Source organism: Petaurus breviceps, unplaced genomic scaffold (genome assembly GCF_028583685.1).
Source record: "Petaurus breviceps papuanus isolate PSGF00001 unplaced genomic scaffold, PetGlider_PUasm1.0 90865, whole genome shotgun sequence".
Lineage (NCBI taxonomy): Eukaryota > Metazoa > Chordata > Mammalia > Diprotodontia > Petauridae > Petaurus > Petaurus breviceps.
In genome coordinates, this window is record NW_027187367.1 from 12,015,293 (window position 1) to 12,041,090 (window position 25,798).

General features: G+C 39.9%; 1 protein-coding gene across 2 annotated transcripts in view; it reads left to right on the plus strand.

Annotated features, from left to right (window-relative positions):
- CUNH6orf89 (chromosome unknown C6orf89 homolog) overlaps positions 1–24,831 on the plus strand; it is a 49,612-nt gene extending 24,781 nt beyond the window's left edge. For both annotated transcript variants that reach the window (XM_069073581.1, XM_069073582.1), the window contains exons 4-8: positions 11,925–12,079; positions 12,205–12,344; positions 13,308–13,437; positions 15,982–16,105; positions 18,186–24,831. In XM_069073581.1, coding sequence (XP_068929682.1) covers positions 11,925–12,079; positions 12,205–12,344; positions 13,308–13,437; positions 15,982–16,105; positions 18,186–18,280 — 644 coding nt within the window. In that variant the 3' untranslated portion in view covers positions 18,281–24,831. The remainder of the gene's footprint in view (positions 1–11,924; positions 12,080–12,204; positions 12,345–13,307; positions 13,438–15,981; positions 16,106–18,185) is intronic.
- The last annotated feature ends 967 nt before the right edge of the window (positions 24,832–25,798 follow it).

Consider the following 25,798-nt stretch of genomic DNA (forward strand, 5'->3'; position numbering starts at 1 on the left):
AGGATAGAACAAGAAAACAGGCAAGGTTTATGTTGGAAAAAGCAGGTAGACTGATTTGGTGAAAAGGAGAGATTTAGCTAGAGCCCAGGTCTCTCTCTACCTTGGTCAGAAATCTGGTTTGCAATAGTTTATTCCCAAGGGTTTCCTGAATCCATTTATAAAGCTAAGAGAAAAGATTCTTAACTCTTCTTTTGTACATGCAAAAAAAAGCAATGTACAAGAGACAGTAAGGTACATATGTCACTGTTGTATCTGTACAAGTCTGTAGAGCATGGAAACCCAGTGACCAACCCAGGCATTGTAGTAGCATGGCTTCATATGCATATAAGCCTTTGTCTACCAAAAGGTTCTATTGATTCTGGAAAGTGTGTTTTTGTTTAAAGTGACTCTCTAAGAAACAAATAAAATGTTTTGGGTTGCTGAAGAATGATGTCTCTGGAAGCCTCTGAAAATAAGTGAGATTATTGCTTGTTTTATTTGGTTCAAATTGGATGCTTCGTGAAGCAAAGCACTTTGTAAAATCTTGATCTTTCAAAGTCTTCCATCCCTAGGATTTATAAAATAGATCTAGGCCTGTATCATTGAAGGGAGGTCATCTGAAGTATAGGCTGTTTACATCCCACGGAAACCAGGAAGGGGCAATGTAAGGTAGATGATAGAGTTCAGCCTCCTTTCAGACATTTTTATATTTACCGTGTACACTAGTAACAAGTGGTGTATCAAGTGTTGTGAAGTTGTTCTTGAGCACAGTTCAAATAATAACTTGACTTCCAAGTTCTCTTTACGAAGGTGTTTTTTACTGACTGTGGAGTCTTTTTAGGTGTGTTGGGGTTGGGAGGAATGGGGATCCACACTATTTTCTGTCTTCTTCCCTATGGATTTAGCTTTCTGCCTAAGGCCTCCTAAAAGTAGGCAGTGAAGGAGTAAATGACATTTCCTTCTTACCACCTGACCTCCTGTATCCCCAGAGTATTTTATCCTAAAACAAAAACTTTTGCTTTCTGGCTGAATATCATTAGGTTATTCTGCATATGGCTTGTCCTGTTAACCAGAAATCCTAGAGGATTAGTTGTTGTACATAATCAGCCAACCCCAGTCAGTCCTTTTGTAAACAACCCTCCAGCTGCCTGAGAGCCAGCAACAGGCCCAGGACCCCACTCTATCTTTTACTTCTCCAAATTGGGCAATTTGTAGAGAAGGGTGGTTTCGTTTCTGAAGTTTCACTTTGGCCTATGTTTGGTCCAGGGAATTGTTTTTTAAATTCCTTACTGACAGTAAAAATGAATTTCATATTCTAGTAAGAATTAGAAATATAGGACCATAGCTTTGTTTTGCAATTCATAGTTGAATCAGCTTTATAAGTGCCAGAAACAAGAGGTGTGTTTCATAACTGATGAAACATAAGAACGACTTGTTGCTAGTGGAAAAGTGCTTTCTGAAGAATACAAATTTGAAAGTTCAGTTCAATGGCTAGAAGTGAATCCCTACCCATTCTCAGGGTAGAATTGACTCTGAACTGTTGGTGGAAAAGAACCCCTTAATTAACTAAAGCATGTGTGGGTAGTATATGGGGGGGGGGGGGATTCTGGGATAGTGTAAGAAATTCCTCCCAGTAGAAAGAAATCCTATTAGTTGAAAAACTAGAGTCAGAATAACAAAAGGATAAATTTGAGATACCAAGTATGGTGGCCTCAGACTATAGTCCACAATGAAGTTCTTAGGATTTAGTCTCTCCAGGTGCTCTGCCGCTGTGGCTCTAATTCAACTGAGTCTAAACCTCTTTTATGGGTATAATTAAGTAAGTCCTTATACATCTTCTGTGTAGAACTAATTCTGACCAGGTCAGTGAAGTAAGGTTCTTTTGACCTGAAATGACTTATTTCCCTAGCCAACCACTTTTCTCATCACTCCCTGCTATAGTGTTCTCTTCTGATATTTCCCAAAGTGGCATTTCAGAGCTCATTGTTCTTCAGAATTCTGGGCAGTTCTGGGGGAAAGAAATTAAGAATATATTGTGGTTGGAGGCTCTTGAGTTGAAGGAGAATGCAGGGAAGGGGACATTTTGAAGATTAGGTATAGGACTCTTGTATACTACTGCTTTCCAAAGAGGGAGGTAGGAAATGATACCCCTTTAGATACCAGAAAGATGAGAATTTTCTACAGTGCTGAAGCAATCAGAAGTCTTGGGATTTTTAGCAGTTCAGGAAATTAGGACATTAGGGGATTTTTGGGATGTGCTTGGAAGAAATGTGATCTACCCTACTGTTACCATTGTTTTTCTAAAAGTCCTAACAGTGGGAGGATAGCCATGACCTTTTGAGGCTGTCAGGCTTCTTTGATGGATTTGGGGTTGATCCAGACTAAATACTTGAGTTGGAGATCATGTCTGTGAAAAAATTCCTGTCAGAGCTACATAATCTTTTATTAACAGCAGGTGTTTTCCCCATCATCCTTAAAAGAGGGACCCTTGAAGAGGGTTGGCCCTAGGATTTGGAGAAGGACTTGGAAAGAGGGTCCTAACTACAGTTAGGAGTGACCACTTAAACATGAGGATACATTAAGAGTAAAGGTGAAAAAAAAAAAAGAGTAAAGGTGGATGGTATACTTGTTGGTGCCTCCAGAACTGCCTAAAGGGAAAGTCAGAATAGGGAAGGTGCATCATGGAGCTAACACTCCACATCTGCTCCGTGACTTTTGATTTCATTACAATTCTGGATTTGAACTTTACACTACAGCATTTTATTTTTGTTTTGTAGTGGATGTTAAAGAAAAGCAGTGTAAAAAAAAACAACACTAAACACCCCAAAATTTATATACAAAAGAAATGGAATTTATATACAAAAGAAGTTTGTTCTTCCTGTAAATCTTCTAAAATAGCAATTCCCTTGGTCTTGCTAAATCAGCAGAAAAATCTGTTTGTCGCCATTGATTCTGGGACCCTGACTGGCAGTATGCCACCCTAGGAAAGGGACTCTTGAATTGGATAGTTTCAAGACACATGGTTCAAATAAGATAATATATGTACAGTGCTTTACAAACCTTAAAAGTGCTGTGTGTATGTGATCATTATTGCAGGACTGTATCAACTCAGATGGAGACATTTCATATTTAAATACTTTTAATGACAGTTTATTTTTCTTCAAAAGGTAGCCCTTTTTATTGCTAGACTATCCTAATTTCCATCTATTTTTCCTACTACTACCCTCTGGAGCAACAAATATCTAGTCCTTTCCTGAAAGCAGCTGATAATCCCCCAAAAGTCTTCTCTTCTCTTTAGGCTAAATTTCCCAGTTCTTTTGGTCATTACTTATGTCATTATTTCCAGGCTCCTCACCATCCTGGTTACTTTCCTCTTGATGCTCCCTGATTTGTCAGTATATCTCTTAAGATGATATTTACTTGAGATGATACCAGAACTTTATAAAGTTCTGTAAATATATAAAGTATATAGTATATATATAATATACATATATATATAATATATATATGATATAAAGTATCAGTACTTCAGATGTGGTGTGAATGTCAGGGATCACCAGAGGACTATTAAAATTGATTCTACAAGTAGAGGCTGAGATTGCATTAGCATTTTAATAGCACTTTTCACATAGATCATATTAAATAGGTGGTTAGCTAAAATCCTTAGACTTTTTTTTTTTAAATATGAACTGCTATCAAACCAAGTTTCTAATATGTTACAATTGATTTTTAAAAACCTAAATGCAGAATTTTACATTTATTTAAATATTTTATTAAATTTTATTAGTTTCAGCCTTTAACTTCCCCCAGTAGCAGGGATTTGGGGAGTGAGCTACCATGCCTGACCAACTTAACTTTTTAAAAAATCAGGATATGCACTCATTCCTTGTACTCTGGCATCTTTCTTGTTTTTCATGATTTCTTGAAGGAAAAAAAACTTTTGATACCCCTGGATTGCCATTTGTTTAAGCAAGGAGGCTACTTCACAGGGTACTTTTTTCAACAAATTATTGATAAATTTTATTTTTACATCACTTTAATTTTCTAATATATCCCTCTCCCACCTAGAGAACCATCCTTTATTATAAAGAATTTAAAAAAGGGGGGGACAGGGAGCAGTTCAGCAAAACTATAGCACTTCAGCCCAGTCCAGCAATATATGAATTGTTCTACACTCATTGCCCCCCATCTCTGCAAAGAAAAGAAAGAGGTACATTCTTATACTTTTTACTGCTGGCCAAGCTTGGTCATTATAATTATACAGTGTTCAGTTTTGTTTTGTTTTTTTACCTTTCATTTACATTGTTATGGTGGTCTATTTTTTTCCTGGTTCTGATTACTTAATTTTGTATCAGTTCATATATCTTCTCTTGCTTCTCTGTTTTCTTCACATTCAGAGTATTCCTGTGGCACAGTAATATTCTGTTATATTTATGTACCACAACTTATCTCCAGTCTCTATGGCCATCTCCTTTGATTTCAGTTCTTTGCTGCTACCCCAAAAAAAAGGTGGAACCTTTCTGTTCAAGTATCTATCTAGCAGTATGATTTCTGGGTCAAAGGTCTAGACATTTTAGTCATTTTCTTAGCATAATTCCCAATTGCTTTACAGAATAGTTAAATCAATTCACAGCTCCAACCATATTTGATTGTGCCTTCCTTTCTGTAAACCCTCCAGTATTAACTATTTCCATTTTGTCTTATCTTTGTCACTTTGCTGGATGTGAGATAAAAGCTCAGTTATTTTATATTTTTCCCATTAGTCATTTGGAGCAATCCATTTGTTAAGTTTGCAATACTTCTTTTAAGAACTATTTGTTCTTAATATCCTTTTGTTTCCCTATTTAAAAATTATGAACTTAACAAATCTCAGCTGAAATGAGCAGTTCCAGAGAATTGTACATGGAACTATGACTCTGATTATGTATAGTTTACTTTTCTTTTTAGATATTTGGTAAATTCAACATGTTCATATGCTTTTTTTATTTTGCTTTTTGTAGGGGGGAAGGTAGGGCAATTGGGGTTAAGTGATTTGCCCAAGGTCACACGGTTAGTGTGTGTGTGTGTGTGTGTGTGTGTGTGTGTGTGTGTGTGTGTGTGTGTGTGTGTGGGAGTGTGTGTGAAGTGTCTGAGGTCACATTTGAACTCAGGTCCTCCTGACTCCAAGGCCAGTGCTCTATTCGCTGCACCACATAGCCATCCCCGTGTTTATATTCTTTGACCAAAAATGGCTCTTGGTCTTACATATTTCACGGGTTGCTTTCTTCCACCTTGTTCTATTTAAATATATGTGTGAACTATTTAAAATTACTTCTTGCTTACTCTCCTACATATGGAGAGTATTCCTTTTTTTGCAATGTGTATTTTATCTTTTCTGGTATTCTCCCTGGAGCTGATGTAAACAAAAATGATTGTTGAAAATTAATTTATCTGTTTGTCACTCTGGTCTAATCTATCAGGCATATAGAACTGCGCAGCTGTTGAGAATGTTTGTCAGGGGAAAATGAGACTTTGGCCCAGCTGCTTGGGGAGAGTCACTCCTTTAATGCAATAATGAACAATGGGACCCACTGTCAAAACAAGATCATGTGATTTGGGGAAGAGCTATGCTTCAGAAGCAAGATGTTGGTTGCCAAACAAACACTGAGATGGAAAGAGAGAACAAATAGGCACACATATTCTGGGAAGGAAAAACAGCAAAGAGACTTCAGGTGTTAGGTGATTCCATCCTCTGCCATCAAATCTGCAAACTAACACCAAGGCTTGAAATTGGTGTTCTGATTTAAGTACTTGTCTCTGAGTCACAAAGCAAGTTATTATTGGGATATGGTAGACTTTTCAAGAGGAACACTTTCAGGATTGTGCAAACCAGAGGTCTCTGCCCAGCGTTGACTTATCTGCCCTTTCCGTATCCTCTTTCTCATGGCTCCTGATGAATCTGTCTATTCAGATCTGGTCTCTCTGTTTCCTAGTAGGAACTTGTTTGTGGTTTCTCATCATGGGTTGTTGGGGGAAACTGGCACGTGGATTTTGAGCATTATCGTATGATCATTAGAAGGGAAAGTTGCTGCATTTGACGATTGGCTCCAAACTAAGCTTGGTTGTCTTGGTTGACAACCCCCAACGCTGCCTTATCTGCATAGCACCTTTTTGGGAGTTTGATTCTAAAAGTAACAGCCTGTTCAAACTTAGATTCTGAGTCTTCAAGGAAAAAGTAGTTAGTTCTTGTACCTTTTCCCTTCCCTGACTGTAAAAATCACCACCACATAAAAACCATATAGTCACCCTTATCCGTGTAAGTGATGTGGAACAGTTGATAGTTTTTAAAAAACTTAACTATGAATCAGTCAAATCTAAATTGAGGTTAACCTTCCTCTTCCTTTTCATGCTGTATAGTTTATAATTCTTACCACTAGGTGGTAGCAGTAGAAGAAAAAAAATAAAAGAAAACTGTAAGGGGTAGATGTGCTACCGTGTTTCCCCGATAATAAGACACTGTCTTATTAAATTTTTTGGACAGAAAAACACCAGAGGGCTTATTTTCAGGGGAGGGCTTATTTTAATGAACATTGACAGCAATTTTAATAAACAGGTAAATGTGAACAAAAAAATGTACCTTTATTCAATAAGCAAATCACTGGGGAAGAACAGGATGACGTGCTCACTGCTGCAGCTCTGATTGGATGCAGCTCGGAGCGCGGCGTGCGTTTCACGGGGGGGGGGGGGGGGACGGTGCATACAGAGGGTACCGTAATGTAGCGTGTAGTGCAGGGGATCACCTTCACTACAGTAGCAATCTCGATAGGGCTTATTTTTGGGGGAGGGCTTATTTTAGAGTAATCTTACACAGTAAGGGGAGGGCTTATTTTCGGGATAGGTCTTATTATCGGGAAAATACGGTATATAAAATTGAGATATGACACCTAGCATGGGGGACATCCAGGTGGGGGAACTCCCTTCACAAATGAAAATCACAACCTATCTTTGATTTAGTAGATTAATGCTAGACTGTTATTATATGAGGCATATAAAGATTAAGTGCTATGTCCAGGATGACATAGCTATTAAGTATAAGAAAGGGGATTTGGACTGAAATCTGACTCAGAGCACTTCTGTTCCATACTGCCTCCACAGCCCCCCAAAAGGAGGGGAAATTTTAGAACAAGCTAAAATGAAAAACAAGGGTAGGAGATAAATTAGTTTAAAAAAAACAAGCATTTGTTAATAGTATCTACTGTGTGTCAGGAGCTGTTAGAACTGAGGATACCTATAAATGAAATAATGGCCTGCCCTGAAGGAATTCAGTTTCTATTAGGGGTGACAACATGTACATAATTATAGTATCTTATAGTGATTTAAAGTCTGCAGATCACTTTACATATGTATGTCATTTGATCCGCAGAACCCTATAAGGTAGATATTATTCCCATTTTACAGATGAGGAAACTGAGCCTGAGAGAGGATAAGTGACTTTTCCAGGGTCACACAACTAGTAAGTGTCTGAGGTAGGATTCGAACTCAAGTTTTCCTGATTCCATGTCCAGTGTTTTAGCTTATTTATACATATTTAACAGTACTGAATGTATGCAAAATAAATAGAAGGCAACTTTGAGAGGGAGAGTGCTAGGAATTTGGAGATCAGGAAAGGCCTCGTGTAGAACATGGTACTTGAGCAGACTTTGAAGGAAAGCAGATTTGGAGAGGGAATGCATTCTGGGCATGGGTGACAAACCATGTAAAGGCAAACAGAGAAAAGATGGGAATGATTAAGTGAGAAGACCCCCGTAGAATGAGGGAGGAAAATAATGTATAAGTCTGGAAAGAAAGGTGGATTGGGATTGTGAAGAGTCTTAAATGCTAAATTAGAATTGATCCTAGAGGTCTTATAGGGAGCTCTTGGATTTTATTGCGTAGGAAGGTGACATGATCAGACCAGTGCTTTGAGAAAATCTCATTGGCACCTGTATGGAGGATGAATTGGAAAGGGACAGAGTTGAAGCAGAGAGACCAATTACAAGTCTTTTGGCCTATTAGATGAGGGCCTGAACGAGGGGAAGGGCATTGCCAAGTGAGATGAGAAAACCAGGTGTGTGGTAGAGGAAGGAGAGAAGGTGCAGAAGAGAGCAGCAAAGAGAATAAAAACTAAAGGGTATTGAGACAGCAACATTTTACCTCCATTTGAATTGCCCTTAGAATATAGTGTAAATATATTGTTCAGGATAAAGCTTACTTTTTTATCTTTTAAAATTATAACTTTTTTTATTAATTACTGAGTTTAAACACCATAAAGAGAATTTCTATACATAAGTCAAAACATGCAAAAATAATAGGATTGTATATGAAACTATGGATTCTACTTCATACCGCTTGCTTTAAGTATATAATTCTATACTTTTATTTCTTTTTTTTTTTTTTAAAGCAATCGGGGTTAAGTAACTTGCTCAAGGTTATACGGCCAGTTATTTACTGGGTGTGGTGCTGAGTATCTGAACCCGGATTTGATCCAGATCATCCCGACACTGGAGCCGGTGCTCTTACTCGCTGAGCCACCTGGCCGCCCCAAGCAATTGGGGTTAAGTAACTTGCTCAAGGTTACATGGCCAGGTGTTTCTGGGTGGGTGCTAAGTGTCTGAGCCCAGGATTCGATCTCCAGGTCGTCCTGACACTGGAGCTGGTGCTCTTACTTGCTGAGCCACCTGGCCACCCCTATACTTTTATTTCAAAACTTTTCTGCTTGTCATGTTAGTAGTTGGACTTCCCTTGTGTGAATTTGCACAAAACATTACAGTGGTCCTTTAAGACATTATTTTTTACTATTATTACATTGTTATTAACCCCATCTTTCATTAACCTCCCTTTCTTCTTCCCAATTAAGACCACAGAAAGGGGGAGGAGGTAAGGGTGGGGAGTTGTAACGATCAAATCCACAAAGTGGCCTTGTCTATGCCTTTTCTATCCTGTGTTCAAAAACACCTTTCCAATTTTCTTTCCTTTTTTTCTTGAGGCAATCGGGGTTAAGTGATTTGTGCAGGGTCACACAAGCTAGTAAGTGTCACAAGTATCTGAAGTCACACTTGAACTCAGGTCCTTCTGCCCCTGGGGCCAGTGCTTTATCCACTAAGCCACCTAGCTACCCCCAGGATAAAACTTTTGATCAAGAAAGAAAAGAGATGAAGTGTTTTTGTGGTAGGGTTTTTATTTTTAGCCATGGTAACAAAATATAACTGAATCTTATGGTTGCCTCAGAAAGGTACTGCATATTGCAAAGATAATTACAGATACATTTGCATGAAAATCAAGTAGTTGGTTCGGAAACCATCAGCCAGTCTATGGCATCAGCAATATTCCTTTTTCTGGAGTCTTCCCAGATGTACCTTATATATCTTTCAGATTATATTGTTTTATTTTGACAAGAATTCAGTGAAATGGACATAGAGACATGTGGGAAGATTCAGAAAAAAGAAGTAACACTTTCATCTTCAGTGTGGCATAGAACCTAGAACATCATCTGGAATTCAAGTCCATACTCATTAAGTGCCTGCTTACTTTGTGCCAAGCACTGACTCAATAGAGAAAAGCAATTTGATTTGTTATTTAATTGATACTTTATGACAAAGGAACTCTCTCTGCCCAGTGCAAGTTGGCACCCTCTCTGAAACAAGAAAGGCTTAAAGAGTTGCCCATGGCACTGAGAGGTTCAGTAGCCAGCATGGCAGCTGATAGTACAGTGGTTAGAGCACCAGGCCTAGAGTCAGAAAGACCTGACATCAAATTTGATCTCAGACGCTTATTACCTATGTAACCCCTAACCGTTCTTTGCCTTAGTTTCTGCATCTGTAAAATGGGGGTGTTAATAACCCTCACCTCCCAGGCTTGTTGTGAGGATCAGATGAGATAAAATTTGTAAAATCTTAGCACAGTGCCTGGCACATAATTGTTGTTGGTTGTTTTTCAGTCATGTCCAGCTCTTCATGATCATTTTGGGGTTTTCTTGGCAAAGATACTGGAGTGGATTGCCATTTCCTTCTCCAGTTCATTTTACTGAGGCAAATGGTGAAATGACTTGCTGCCCAGGGTCATATACTAGTAAGTGGCCAGATTTGATCTCAGGAAGACGAATCTTCCAGACTCTGGGCCCAGTACTCTATCCACTTCGCCACCTAGTTGCCCACTGTAGCTGGCAAATAATAGGTGCCATATAATTGCTAGTATCCTCATCCTTGTTACTGTTGTAAGGCAGAGGGGGTAACTTGATTGTTGTCTGCAAGTCTACCTCTATCTAAAACACCCAGCAGCCTCTGTGAGGCAATACAAAGATAAGTGAGCCATGGCCCCAGCCCTCACTTGGTTTACCTTCTAATAGAAGAAATAAGATATACACATAAATAAGTTAATACAAACAAGAAAGAGTTAAGTACAAAACAGAAGTCCCGAGTGCTATGAGACTGGAAGTAGAGATAATTTCTAACTGGAAGTATCCTGGTGTGGCTAGGCTTTCTTGAGGAAGTGATACTTCAGCTGGGCCCTAAAGGAAGGGGAAATATTTCTTCAGGCAAAAGTGTAATGGGGCACAGCCATCCTATTCCAAGTATAGGGTACAGTATGGACAAAGGAATGGTGGAGGGAGAAACCAGGGAAGATTACAATTGAAGTATCTAGACATTTATTTGACATATCTGCTTTGATTAGAGAGCAGTAACCTCCCTCAAGTTTCTGCCCTGCAAGGAAGTGTTAGACATTAATTACTAGGGTTGTGGAAAGGAAGGCCATTTTGATTAGAGAAGACATTATCAGTGTGGAGTTTGGGAACTTAAAGAGTTCTGCTTGCAGTTTGGGACATGCTGGAAAGACACAGGAGAACAGGGATACTATCCCCATGAGACCTAGGATGTTCTAGCAGAGCATTTTAAAAGTAACATTATTCAGTCTCTTAGTTAACAGTTTATTGAGTACTATTATTATAAAGGAAGCAAAAAGAATTAAGTATTTGCTGCATTTATAGCTTTTAGACTGCAGAAAATATTTTGGAGGTGAGAAATCATCCTAATTAATTAATGGAATTAAGATCACCTAGATTTGACTTACTGGTTATCTTTTGGCCTTAATGTTCCCTCTGTTTCATTGAGCTTTAATGAAACTATCTTTTGAAGGGTTTTGGACCTGAATTACATTTTAACACAAAATCGTACCTCTGAGAATACCAAGGAACCCCAGAATGGAACAAAAATAGGCAAAAAACAAAATAGAACATGGTAAATGAACCCGATAAAAAAAAAACTGTCTGACATTAAGAGCAAAAATAGTGTTGAGGCCTTTGCAAAGTCAGGTGAAGTATCTTGGAAAGGTATACAACCTCAGAGCAAGGGATGTCAGTGATTACTTGTCAAGGAGGTAGTGTTTGACAAGTAACTACTTTCATCAAAGTCTCAGTGTTTTCTCACCATTTCTGACCCAGTTCGGCCTGATGGGCTGGAGCAGAAATGATTTGGGGTCTAAATTGGGAAGCAGTAGTTCTTAAAGTATGGCCTACTAGCTGTTAGTGAACTGGCTTCTTGTCTAACATACCTCACTTTACCCAGAAGTTCCATCCTTGAAAAGCTTTTAATAAATCAAATCTCTTTTCTCTCCATCTTTGTGTTCTTTCACACTTTTCCCCTCTTAATCATAGTCTTCCTATGCATATCCACATGAAGGATATTTTCCCTTTCCATCTTTGTTGTGTGAGACATTTGTAGGCTCATCACATAATGAAAAAGGTTGGAAAGCACTGTCGTGCACACCAGTGTCACCTATTCCTGACCGCATGCCTGGACTTGAGTTTCATGTCTTTGGCTTTTAAGCAAATATTTGTATTTGTACATTGGACTTTCACTTTTGAAACTTTTGGCTTTACAAGGTGTTTTATCTCCCTGTACCTGCTTCTTCCCATTCTCTCCCTTAACTAGAATGTGATGACTGGTGGAAAACAGACTGCAACCAGAACAATTCTACCATCCCTCCTAACTGCACTGGCTGTGCAGTGCTTACAGGCCTCCAGGTGATACAAATCTTGTCACAGTTACCCTCCAAATTTGACAAACTCCAGCCTCTCCTGATCAAGGTAAAAAGAAGCCTGGTTCTTTGGTCTGATTAATTAGTCAAAACTGAGAAAGTACCCAGTGCTTTCCAGCAACAACCAGTAATGGCTTTTGTGTTGTGTTTTGTTGTACTTTTGCTTTGCCAAAGACTGGACAGACTCTGTCATCCCAGGATTTTCAACTTTTTCAATGCCAGTACCCAGAGCTGACAGAAGGGATCTCAGAAGGAATATTAACCCGGTGGTGGAATTGTTTTCCTCATCAGCGTTTCCCTTTTAGTTTCCCATGGTGAGTCTCAAAAATGAATGGGTTGAGCCCTTAGCCTGGGTGCTGGGAAGGAGCACATTCGAGTGCATGGTATTCCAAAGAAGAGTTAAAAAACGATAAATGAGCAGGAAAAGGTGTGATATAAAGTAATAGGACCAAGAAGGGGAAGCAGGAGTACACCCTAGGAATACGTAACACAGTACCAGTTTCTGTTTGCACCTTGTGTGGAGCTCAGAGTAGGTACTAGAAGTTGCTTAGCAAAAGACAAATAGAGACAATGGTCCTTGCCTTTGGGATTTTGTTTCTTTCTGGGGCAGGCAAAACCAGTTTTCTGCTAGAATGAAAATATCTCAGAAGAAAATAGGGTGAAATGGCTTTTTGTCCCCATTTGTTTTTGTGAAATTTACTGATAATTTGCTCCTCTTCTTCCTGTCTCATAAATGTGTCTCCTAAACAAGAATTAGGGTTTTCATCCTCAATTATACAAGCTGACTTCATTTAGCAAGCTGATTTAATTCCTTTTTCCCCCTTTGTATACCATACCCAAGGAAGAGCATTAGAAAGAGGGGACCGCTTGCATTATCTGTGCACTACATTATCCCTTTGCACCTCCTCTCCCTTACTCCTTCCTTTCTTTTCCCCCTACAATTCTTCCCTTTTGTCTTCTGGCCTCTCTCCCCGCTTCTGTCTGATTTCCAAGATAAGATGAATAAGTTGTTTTTTTTCTACTTCCTTCATGTTATTTTAACTGGGCTTTGTCAACATCCCACCCACTTATACACATTGTGGTTATGGAGTATCTTTGTGTTACATTTGTTAAATAATTTATAATGGTTCTTTTTAATGGAATGGATTTTAAAGATAAACCCTGTTATTTTTCCATCCACCCCACCTCCCATATTATTCCATCCTTATTTTGTTCTCTAGAGTGGCAACAGTTCCACTCCCTCAGTGTGACCTTTTTCTCTGTCCACTATTTCACAGGAGCAAACCTCTGAATAGAACAAACATTCTACATCAGCTTTTCCCTGTGTTCAATTCCCTGCATTTTCCCAAAGATGCCTCCCTGAAAAGCTGCTTTGTCGCCCACCAACCACCTGTACTAGGGAGTAAGGTGAGAAGTCAATCAAACAATAAGCATTTATTACAGGTCTGCTGTGTGCCAGAGAATACAAAGGGGAAAAAGTGCAAAATGATCCTTCCCCCTGAGCTTACCTTCTATCAGAGAAAAATAGAGTCATTTTTTGTTTTTTGGAGAGTTGAGATCCCACCAGCTGGGAGATGAAGAGAAGCCTCATGTAGAAGGGCTGGAAATAAACTAGGGATTTTAAGAAGCAGAGCATACCTCTCTCTGAGAAATATGAAAGTCTCTTTTATATATTGGGTCAGCAAGGGTGATTCTTTGCCATTAATTGGGTTTCATTTATGCAGATTCTGATAACATCTTTTCTGATTACATTGTTGCTGAGTTTTCTGTTTCATCATTATCTACACCTTTAAGTTCATTAACGTAGAAGAGCTACATATGAGAATCAAGAAGAAATCTTTTCTTCTGCCCACTTCAAAGCTGGCAGCATTAAAAGTGTAAACTAAAGACACATATGCTATGTGTGGTTTGAATTTGGTCTGCCCAAGAATATCTTCCAATTGCCTCTCGGTGTGCCTGATAGTCCGCTATCCATGTTAATTCTCATGAGTTGACCAGCCATCAACACTACCCACAAGGCAAGCAAGCCTGCCTAACTGGAGCAGCAAGGCTTCCTGAGGGAGAAATAGGAACCAGCATGTGCCAGATAAATTAAACCCCTACTACATTGGACACCATTTCCCATTAAATTCCCCCCCACCAACACACCCAGAGGAAATCTCCTCGGGCCCTGAGCCCAGGAGCCTAGGAGCCTAGCAGTACCCCAAAACCATCAAGACCTCTTCCTAACCATCCCCTATGGCTATTATTGAGGGGAGAAATCATTGTGGATAGATGCTTCTCTTCCTCCCCATATGAGGAGTTTAAAAGCTCATGAAAATGTTACCTAGGAGTAGGGTCCCTCTTTTTGTCCAGTAGTAGAGTAGATGGTGATACCTAGCTCTTGCCAGGGTTTTAAAAAGAGCCCATCATGCTGCTATAGGCTAGAACTAAGGACCCTGAGCATAATAAATTTATCTCCATGTATTCCTGGATGAGTGACTGTTCTTACATCATTTTTCTTGTTTTTTTCTTGCTTTTTGGAGGGGGGAGGGCAGGGCAATTGGGGTTAAGTGACTTGCCCAAGGTCACACAGCTAGTAAGTAATAAGTGTCTGAGGCCAGATTTGAACTCAGGTCCTCCTGACTACAGGGCCAGTGCTCTATTCACTGAACCACCTAGCTGCCCCCTTCATTTTTCTTACTTGAAAATTAAGGTTAATCATACCAACCTACCTTAAAAAGATGCTGAGAAACCTGACTTCAAGCGGAGGGCCTTCATCACATTCCACTCAGTTATCATAGAATCTTGCCTGTTAAGTTACTAAGCAAAGTAATATAAGAGGAGTGACCTAAAGGGTAAACATTCTAAATATAGTCTTTCTCTCTCTAGCAGATAATTCCTCTGTTCTCCACCCTGGCCCTTTTCCCAGCTTTTGTCCCAATGCACTTCTCATTATCTTTGTGTTCCCTGCTGCCCTGGACTGTGGTGCCAGCCCTGTTCCCAGACTATTTCCTGTCCCAGATCATTGTTAGCTTTAGTCTTGCTGCTATAGTTGCACCCATTGTTCCCAATGTTGCCCTGGCAACAGCAGTAGGAATAGGGTTTTCTGGCCTAGCTTATAGTAGTGGGCTTTAGTATTGGTGGTAGTGGTGGTGGTAAACAGGGCAGGAGCCCATGGCTGTGGGGAGGGGGTAATCGGTGGAAACCACAAGTCAATGGCTCCTGCCCTGATGTTCCAGATCTCTAAAAAAGTAGGAACTGAGGTGAGGTTCTATTGTATTTGCTCTTAGTTTCTTACAGTGATCATTGGTCATATTTCTATAGCACTGTTAATGGCTTATAGATCTAGAGTTGTATCGGACCTCAGGTCAACTAGTCCAACCTCCCCCAACCCTATCATTTTACAGAGAAGGAGACTAAGGTTCATGCATGGTGTTTTGGTGACTTGCCCAAGGTCACATAGTTACTGAATATCAGAAGTAGGATTTGAATCCAGATCCTATGATGCCAGAGTCAGTGTTCTTTCCACAGTAGTACCTGTGAGTTAGATAGCATAAATATCCCTTGTTTTATGGATTCTGAGACTGAGGCTTAGGTTATACAGTGAGTCTTGGTTATGTAATTCACAGTTCTTATAGTATATATACAATAACTCGGAGAGCAAAGATTTTTATTCTTAGTTTCCATAAGGAAACTGAAGCGCAAAGAGGTTAAGGACTTCCCCATGATTACAAAACTATTAAATCTTAGCTAGAATTCAAACTCAGATCTCTCCCAACTGCCAAGGCCAGTGTTTTTTCCACTGTGCAATGCTGCCTCTGTCTCTTCAATCAGATTGTAACATCCTCCTTGGTAGAAGAATGGCATCTTTCGTTTTCAATGCCTAGCCCTTAATAAGGTAGCATTCAAGTTGGCCAGTGCACCTTGACGCCCTCTTTGTTTCCCTTATGCTGTATTCTCCTTCTGCAGATGCGTGCAGTTCACGACCTCTTTGTCATCGGCAGTGGTGAGGGCATCATGTACCTTATTCCTCCTCCTGAGTGCAGAAGGCACTGTAGTACTGTGGTGATGCAACTGGAACCAGGGGACGTTGGTATGTATGGAGCTCTGAACATATTTTGTGCTGGGCCAGTACGGGTGTGTGGGTGTCTGGGTGTGCATACGTGTATGCATGCTTCTGTGTGTTTGGGATGGGTCCATTGTGTTTCCATCTCCCTAAATAAATTTTTTTCATGACTTATTATTAATTTGGGGAGGTAGTTTGAAGAAAGATGTAAGTTTTTTCTAAGGATAGTCGTTACAAAAATAAATGCAGTCCAGATGCCTAATTGCACAAAAAGCACCCAATGTCAGTTACACTGTTGACTGACTCTGTTGTTATTCTCTTTTTGGTTTTTTTTTAGATTGTCATTTTATTATTGTCTTTTTGTTGGTGTGGGCTTCTTCTCTTCACATGAGGTCTTTAGGAGAAAGCTGTACGATCACTTGTCACACACATTGTGCCTGTTTAACTAGCTCTCTGAGTTCCATTGTAACTTTTAACTCTGAGATACTGTGATTCTCTTGGAAGGATGCGATTGAGGAAAGATTTATCCTTCTTCACATTAATACATATAGGCAATCACTGTCAGGGAAAATTTTAAGTGCACACAATCTAATCAAATTTGAAATTTTATTTAAGGTTTAAAAATTAAACCATAACAATGACAACACAATATGAATGTTGATTAGACTGATGTTTGCCGGTAACCTTGGTCAGGAACATCTAGTAGGGGGAAAAAATGGCATAGATGTGATAGAGATAACCTAGGATTACTGTAATAGGAAGAACCTATGTATAGGAGATTTCAGGTTTTTAAACTTATTTTCTCTACACTGAAAATGACCTTTAGGTTATAATGACAATGATATATTTGATTTGGAATATTAAATTTTTGTACCTGAATACATTTGAATGTAATGTCTTTATGTTCTGAGAATTCATAGCATATCAGATAAAAGATATTATTACACCTGATATAGAGAATGTTTCCCAAATTCACAAGCAACCACAAAAGTGCCCAAAAAGGAAAGGAATGAAGTCTTAACCTCTCTAGGCCTCAGTTTTCTCACCTGTAAAATGAGGGGATAAAAGTAGATGATCTCAAACATTCTTCCATTTATAAATCCTATTAGTATGAATTATAAATCCATGATTTACTCTAAGCAGGCCTCTCTCAAATTGCTATATTTGTAGTTTAACTTTCTTAATTCATTTAATCACAACCCTGTGAGGTAGAGGGGTCAAAGGTTTTGGTTTGGTTTTGTTGCTTTTTGGCGGGCAGTTGGGGTTAAGTGACTTGCCCAAGGTCACATGGCTAGTTTTTGGGTTAAGTGTCTGAGGCCAGATTTGAACTCAGGTCCTCCTGACTTTGAACTCCTGGTCCTCTATTCCCTGTGCCACCTAACCGCCCTGGGTCAGAGATTTTTAACCCTTATTCATAGAGGTCCAAGTAATAACTTTGCCCAAAGTCACAGAACTTGTCATTGTCATAGCTGAAACTTGGACCCAGGTCTTCTGATGCAGAATCAGAATCATATAGAATCTCAGCTACAAGGGATCTAGAGGCCATCCTGTCCAACTTATACCTACCTGAACAGGCTTCCTTTCTACAGCATCAGATCTGATAAGAGGTTACTCAGAATTTGCTTGAAGACCTCCTTTGAGAAAAATGCTGTTACCTCCTGTACCAGCCCATTTGACTTTGTAAATTCTTTTTTTGCTTTTTGGAGGGCAGTTGGGGTTAAGTGACTTGCCCAAGATCACACGGCTAGATTTGTGTGTGTTAAGTGTCTGAGGCCGGATTTGAACTCAGGTCCTCCTGACTCCGGGGCTGGTGCTCTATTCACTGTGCCACCTAGCCACCCCTGACTTTGTAAATTCTAACAGGAAATTCAGGGCTCTGCATAATCCTGTAAGCAACTATAAGAGGTAGTAAGCAGGGTTAGCAAATAATTGCTTCACATGCTGTGCCTTATTTCAATCAAACTAGACTCAGAAGGATTATCTTGTAATGCGCTGGAGGATCATTCACACTGTCTACTGGCTTTTTCAGTTTGATTTTGACATTGTCCCTATCTTTGCACCAACAAATAAAAATGATACGATCCCCTGTTGTTGTTTGTTTCCAAAGGCTATGCCAGTGTGGATTATTGGAAGATAAGTGTTGGACCAAGAGGAACAGAGCCCTTGGTGCTCTGTGATGGAACCACCAACTCAGAAATGTAGAGAAGCAGGATTCTGTCCAGGAGAACCTGGTAGAGCTGAAGAGAAGATCAGGTTGATTGGGTGGGCGGGGCGGGAAATAAAAAAAGACCGAAACAATGAAATCTCTTTTCAGGGGTTGGTTACTTAGTAGTTTTCCCTTTGCATGTGTGATTCTGTGTTTCAGGTAGTTGATGTGCTCAATGTAGCCTTGTGTACGATATAGTCATACTCACTTTATAAACAGACTGTGAAGAATTCACTTCCCCATAGGCTGGTCAGGCTAGAGCCTATGTTCCTGGTGAGCTCCGGATATTGTCCAACTCCTTGGAGAATTCTCAAGAGAAGGGAACCCTCAAAAAGATGGCACCTGTCTGACCTGACATCTGGCAGCTGAGACCTACCACTGGCCCACTGCAGGGGCTCTGCATAGAAAAGGGGAGTTAATTCTGCCCTTCTTGCTAACTCATTAAGTTCACAGTTTTCTGACATAAGGGACTGCAAGATCATCCTCATGAGAGCCCAGGCATATTTAGGCCCCCCTCTCCTGACTCTCCTATTTAGGCTTCCATATTTTGCAGATCTATAATAGGGGCTTTCTCAGGAGTGCTTTCATTGCTACTCTCAGTAAAGTTGAGTATAGAGTAGCCCATGTTAGCAGGATAAACCCTTAGCAATCATTATGTCCTCAGCACACCTAGCAAGTATATTTTCCCAGTATCCTTCCTAGAGGCCTTACGGAATTCAGAGCCTGATAGTAATTTGATTGGGCAGTTCCTAGGGGTGGTATTCTCCCAAATTATTCATATTCTCTGTATTTTTTCTTCTCTTTCTCTTCTATATCTGGTTTGTTTTCTCAGTAACATATCTCATAATCCCACCCATGTCAAGGGATTCTGTTTTGCTTTACCAAAATGTCTTTCAGAGGGGGGAAAATTACTAAAGTAGGCCAGCCTGGGAAGCAGTTTGCTTCCTGGCCTTGATCTTTAGGATTTGAATTTCTTCTGTGAAAGATGGTTTACAGATGTGTCAAGCTGATGTCATAGTGTGGTTAGGGGAGGAACTCAGGACATGCATTGTTGGCTGACTAATGTTGGTGGGGTGTGAGGCTGCTGTTTTACTGAGAAATAAGGTGGGTTGTTGCTTTTTTTTTCAGTCTTCTAAAGCTGTTTTGTTTTCATTGGGCATTTGAGTCCAGTAAAAATTTTTCTGAAATGCTGTCATTCAATACTAACAATATGATGGATTCGTTTCTTGTTCTGCTGCCTTTCTTGAAAATGTTAAGACACCTACTACCCAGTGGGTAGGCAGGCCATTGCTCAGAAAGAGCCAAGACTAACCATCCTGTGACTCTATTTGGAGCTGCAGAAAGTCAGCATCTAGAGCAGATCTTTTTTCTAGAGACTAATGTTATTGAGTAGAGAGACTAGTGTTGAAGGTAGTTCATCCTGATGTCTACCTCAGGAGCTGCCTGCAAGGCCTCATTCTTAGCATCAGGAGAAACCCTACAAAGCCCAAAGCTCCAGGTTCTTCTGTCAGTCTTATGAGTCATGTGACCCCTTCTTCTGCTTAACATGATTTCCAATATCATATTGCTACCTATTGTTTTATAAAGGGATATAAGAATTTAGAGTGGCAGGGCGGCTAGGTGGCACAGTGAATAGAGCACAGGCCCTGAAGTTGAGGAGGACCTGAGTTCAAATGCGGCCTCCAACACTTGACACAAAAACTAGCTGTGTGACTTTGGGCAAGTCACTTAACCCCAATTGCCCTCCAAAAAATGCAAAAAAAAAAAAAAAGAATTTAGAGTGGTAGTTTCATAGCTGTTGTGTAGGTGAATCATTTTTACCCAACCTAGATTGTACTTGATAAACTGCCCTAGACTAGAAAAAATAATGGATTGTATTCAGTGGTGCCATTGGTTAAAAGAAGCAGCCACTTTTTATGTCAGTATGTGAAAACTCAAACCAATATATCCTTGTAGAAAATACAGTCCTTTTAGAATCATGACTCGAGATTGCTTTAGAATTCAGAAGAGAAGGTCTCATGAGAACTTAGGCAAACATGCAAAGTTCCTTGTAGCTCACTCCATAGGGTGTATGAAGGGCAGTATAATTTATTGATTCGGCTTGAGATATCTTTGGCACCTCTGGCCAAGAGTACGCCTATCCTCTCTCTGCCTTCAAAGGGCTGCTCCATAACAACTGTTCTCGTAGATGGGACTTCTGGGTTTGTCTCTTGGAGAGGCTAATAAGAGTGTAGCAACATCATAGACTTTTAGAGCCAGTTCGGCACTGGAAGGGACCTTCGAGACCTTCTTGCCCAGTCCCTCCTTTTAGAGATCATGAAAGAAACGGAGGAGCCCAGAGTACAAGGTGGTTTTTCCATAGACACCCAGACGGTCAGGAGCTGAGGCATGAGTTGAACCAAGATGTTCCAGTATGCTGTAGTTTTGCCAGATCCACAAAGGACCATTGCAGCAAGTTATTAGAAATAATGTAGACCTCTAAATTGTACCATTGGTTTGAAGCTGCTTGATGATCTGAAAACTGTGAGTCTTAAGGACTGGGCTGAATTCAGGGCCATTTAAAATTTTTACCTGTTTCACGTGTTGCTGTGGCCAAAAAAAACTTTGTTGGCCAGCCTTTGGCCACTGTGCCTCTCTATGCCTACCTAGGCTGGTCCTCAGAAAATAAACTGTTCCAAACCTAGGGCCATCCCCAAAGCCTTACCAAACTGGGAAAATCTGCCAGAGTTTGCACTTTGTTAGCATTGGCTTTGAGTTCACCTGGGGTCACCTCTATGCCATGGTGAAGCATCTGCCTAAGACTTTTTGAAATTCACAATTGGAATTGACTGAGCCAGACTAAGTTGGCTGTTCCTGGCTTCTGGAGGCACAATTGTCATGCAGACTAAGCTGCACACTGAGACCACATGTGACAAGATCAGGCTTTTGTTTTCCCAGAGCAAAGAGAATTTCATCACTAGAAACTCTCTTTATCTCTTACTGCCTTTGGATATTAGCTACTTTGGCACAGAATCCAATTAGTTCCAGCTTTGGTCCCTTTTAGTAGATTAAATATCTCTATTAAGATAAAAGGTCGGGGTGGCAAGGAGAGCATATAGATATCAGAAATGCTGGTTTCCAGAGCTTTCTATTTGGAAGAAGCAGGTCTATGAAAAGACCTTATCATCAGAGGACTGACCACCATGTGATTTTCCTTTTTGACCATAGCAACCCACAAAAACTATCTGCTAACGTGTAGGAAGAAGGGACCATGATCAGCTTTGGTGGAGAGAATTGTGGTATTGGAAAATACTGATTCTTTTAAGGTCAAAGTGTTGGTTGGTATGAGAGGATGTCTGCAAACAGGACAGCAGCCTTCTACAGCTCTCAGATAGCCCCTTAATCTAGTCAAGGAATGGGGTAAGCAAATAATCAAGTGAATGTCAGGTGAACTTATTTAACTTTTTTGGAGTTAACTAACTTGGAGTTAGGCCATCTGGGGGAAAAGGCACAGAAGCTTAGTAAGGCTTTAAAATTTATTAGTCAGTAGCATTTATTAAGTACATACTATGTGTCAGGCACTGTGCCAAGTGCTGGGGATACAAATACAAATAAAAACAGAAATCCCCACCCTCAAGGACCTTACAATCTAATAGATGAAGAAAACAAACAGAAGGTAAAGAGCTGAAAAGGGGTGGGGGAAAGAGGATTAAAAATAAACTTACTAAAAATTTTATGTGCAAGAATCTTCTAGAGAGGAATACAAGGGAAAACAGGTGAGATAGGCTCTGTGTTTTTAAATTTGATCACACAGCATGGTAATTAGAAGATGAGCTTGCCCAAGACAGTTTCCAGGCCCAGGATCTTTCAGATATGTCACCAGGCAAATATGGCCCAGTTTCAGTTGTGGTTCCCTCAGGATTTGTTTTTCAGCACTCAATTCTCTGTTACCTTTTACAAAAGAAAGGAACCTTCCATCAGCAGGATCTGATTCTTCAGGACCTGAGGCAGGTGCAGTGATTTCAAAATCAAAAGCATCTTGCTATAGGAATGGTGCTAGGAAGTCAACACTGGAATTCATAGCTTTGGGGGTTTTTCCCCTTCTGTTGTTGTGGTGGTGTCTTTTAATAAATGTTGAAAGGGTAGGGCTTTTACAGTTTTTATACTGATCATTCAAAGTCTGGTCTCTTTCCTTCTCTTCTTCTTTCAGCTTTCTTTCTTCTTTTTCTTTCTTCTTCTTTTCAGCTGGAAAAGGCTGAATTGGGAAAGGGGGAGAGTTGGTGTGGCCAGTGAAGTCAGAGGTAGAAAGCTTTGCCTTGCCCTAATTGCATAGAGATTTAACATACTTCCTGGGCGTTAGGCAATGGAGTGTTTCTCCTTTTGAGCTCCTTTTAGAAATTGAAGAGATATCCTCACTTCCCAAGTTCTGTCATCCCCTTTGCATTTCCCAGTGGAGATTCTATAGTTTAACAGGGTTCTACTCCTAAATTGCTTTGGGAGATTTTAAGTTAATGATTCTCCTCATGTCTGATCCCTTAAGTGTCACGGCCTGGAGGAAAATATGAGGGTGGGTGTACAACCTTTGAAGTTGATGTTAAATGGGAAGGCTGTGGTACTGTAATATGCCCCCACTGCCATCAGCATTCATTTCTCTACCCACTCTTCCCCCCATAAGCTGTTGCTCTTTGCATGGCACTGATTCCAAGAGACTACATTTCCCGAGTGTTTGGGTATAGAAAGACAAAATTCTAGAGATGCCTACAAACTGTTGTGCACCCTTCTTTTCCTTAACCTTATTGCACCCTCCTGAGCCAACTCGTGTTATTGGTTGAAATGTGAAGGCCTGAACAACCTTTCTGGCAAGATGGAGAAAATTTTAGATGGTGCACATCTGTCAGGTCACACTGCCCCTTTGTCCTGAGGGATTTGAGTGTTGTTCTCAGCTGGACCTTGCCACACTAGGCTTTTTTAATGAGGAATTGTTATTAATACTTTTTGTTTTTAACATCACCTACTTTTCCCAGTGTAGCCTTCCCATCCCTTCCCAGAGAGCCATCCTTTATGTAACACATTTTTTAAAGGGGAAAAACATTGTTCAGGAAAACTGACCAAAACATTAAAAAAAAAAAAAGCCTAGAATGTTCTCTGTTGTTCCACCTCTATAAGGCCACATTAGAGATGTAAACTAGGATTCTAAAGTCGTTCAGCCAGCCAGACATCCCTCTGGACTCCAGCCACAATTCCAAGATTCCTGTCATGGTTACTAAAGTGTGGGAGTCAGGTAAGCAGAATCTATGGAAATGGGAGGCATATATTAACTATCCTAGCATCTAGTAAACCTCTTCCTCATTGAGATCCTATAACTGTAAAAATATTCCTGGGGAAGGGGAGTGAGTTTTGGAAGACTTAACAGGTGGAATTTCTTATGTACCATATCCAAGTGCACCACTCCCTGTAAGCATCGAGGTCTTAAGTGCTAGTCGGCTAGTCATGTTCAGAAATCATCCACCCAACACTTCTAGACATCTGGCCCCATTGCTTTTTGACTTCCTTGGCCTGAATAATTGAAGTGAGAGTTCTTTTGATCTGCCATTGCTGTCTCTTGAGACCTCAAAACTTACAAGCTTTTTTTGGTGAGGGTTATTAAATAATTTTGGTAAGTAGATACATGTGGTATTGTGACTCTGCTTATATAATTACCACTTCTCCACCTCTTAGTGTGTGTCAGTCAACAGATACTTGTCAACTCACTGCTGTAAAGGCTCTTGAACAGAAAGAGGAAACAAGCTCATGGATGGTAATGTTAGAAAACGCATCCAGTAAGCCACCTTTATCCACCCACAGCCAGTAGCTTTTTTCCTATCACTACTTGGCTCCCTTCCAGTCAGCTAGGTATTGCCAACTTCCTGTTGTAATCTGTGGTATGAATGACAGATCCAGTGGAAGCCACAGATAATCCCAAGTGTCATTTCAAACAGCTAAGGCTTCAACCTTCTCCTTCCAAAGCTGCCTGATCAGTTTTAAACGTGTGGCAAAAGCAGTGGGATTTACCCGCTTCCTTTTCCCTGCCCTCTAATGCCTGACCTTCAGTGGCATGAATGAAGGAGAAGAATTTGAGAAGCCCAGAAAACCTAGACTGAATTATCAGCCCCTCAGAATCAAGCAGTGAAGAGGGTACCTGGCAGGGAGTGTAGCTCCAGAACTGGCTTCTTCTGTGTGTTTCTAGCAAGTCAGGGCTCTTCCTTTGCTTTGGAGCCTGGAAGCAGCTGCAGTTCATTTTCAGTACTCTGTTTTGTTTGGAGAAGTTGGGTGTGTTGTGAAAACTGAGACTTTAGTAAGGTGGCAGTAATTTGTGCATAGTTAGTGACATAAGTGTTGGAACTCCATATGCTATGAATATTTGTTGTTGTTAATCAAATACACAACTAACAAAATTTTTATTTACAGTAACTTAATATATTGCAAACTTGTAAATACTTTCATTTTGTAAAGAATGTATATAAATCAAAATTTTATGTGAAGTTTGTTTTTACTTTTTGCGATTAAAATGCATATGGTGGTAAATGTTTTCAGTGGCTCACTTGACTCTTTAATTTCTAGCTTAACAATCACCTGTGATACAGGGCTCAGTTTCCACATCCATTTTATCATTTTTCCTTGAGTTTGGGAACTTCAGCTGCCTCTCTCTTGGTTCATAAGGTGCCATGTGGCAACAGTCTGGGCTTTACAATAAATCACTACTCTTCTTCATTTTCCTCTGATACTCTGATCCAACTCTTTTTTGTGTGTGTGTGACTCAGAAATTAGTCATGTTTTAATGTTTTAGCATCTCCACTTGGAGTACAGACTACAGTTTGAAATCAGCCACAGTAAAATTATAGAGAGTACAAATTTTTTAAATGTCTGTCAAAGCATGTGATGATGAAGCATTTTGATTTCAAATATCTGAAATTGAACTAACACAATATAGTCAACTTTTTACTGCAATTTAGCCAACGAAACATCAAAATTTCCAGTCATTTTTAAAATAATTCAACTGCTGCTTTTTTTTTAAATTTAAATTTATTTATTTACTTTTAGTTTACAGCATTCAGTTCCACAATCCATTGAGTTTCAGATTTTCTCCCCCTTCCCTCCATGGCAGCATGTAATCAAATATAGCTGACCCAACTCTTGTGTCACAAAATCAGCCATCTGCACACACTGTGACTTTTAATTTAGTATTACTGTATTCTCAAAAATTCTAGTTACCCCTAATAAGTTTTTTAAATGTTTCTTCCTTGAACTGATGTTCTTATCAGCCTTCTGCCTTCTCACCAACCACCAGGTAAGAGACCATGTGAGTGGATCCCATCATCATCTATTACCTATTACCAGCCTATACCATTGGCCTGCAGAGTTGCCCACCTGCACACCCAGAGGCGTACTGGAGTCAGCTCAAACTGGGCTCATGAGCTGATTGCTAAATTTTCATTATGAATATTCCTCAGAAATCAGTGGCTAAAGTTGCAAATCAGTACTTGAATTGTTAATTT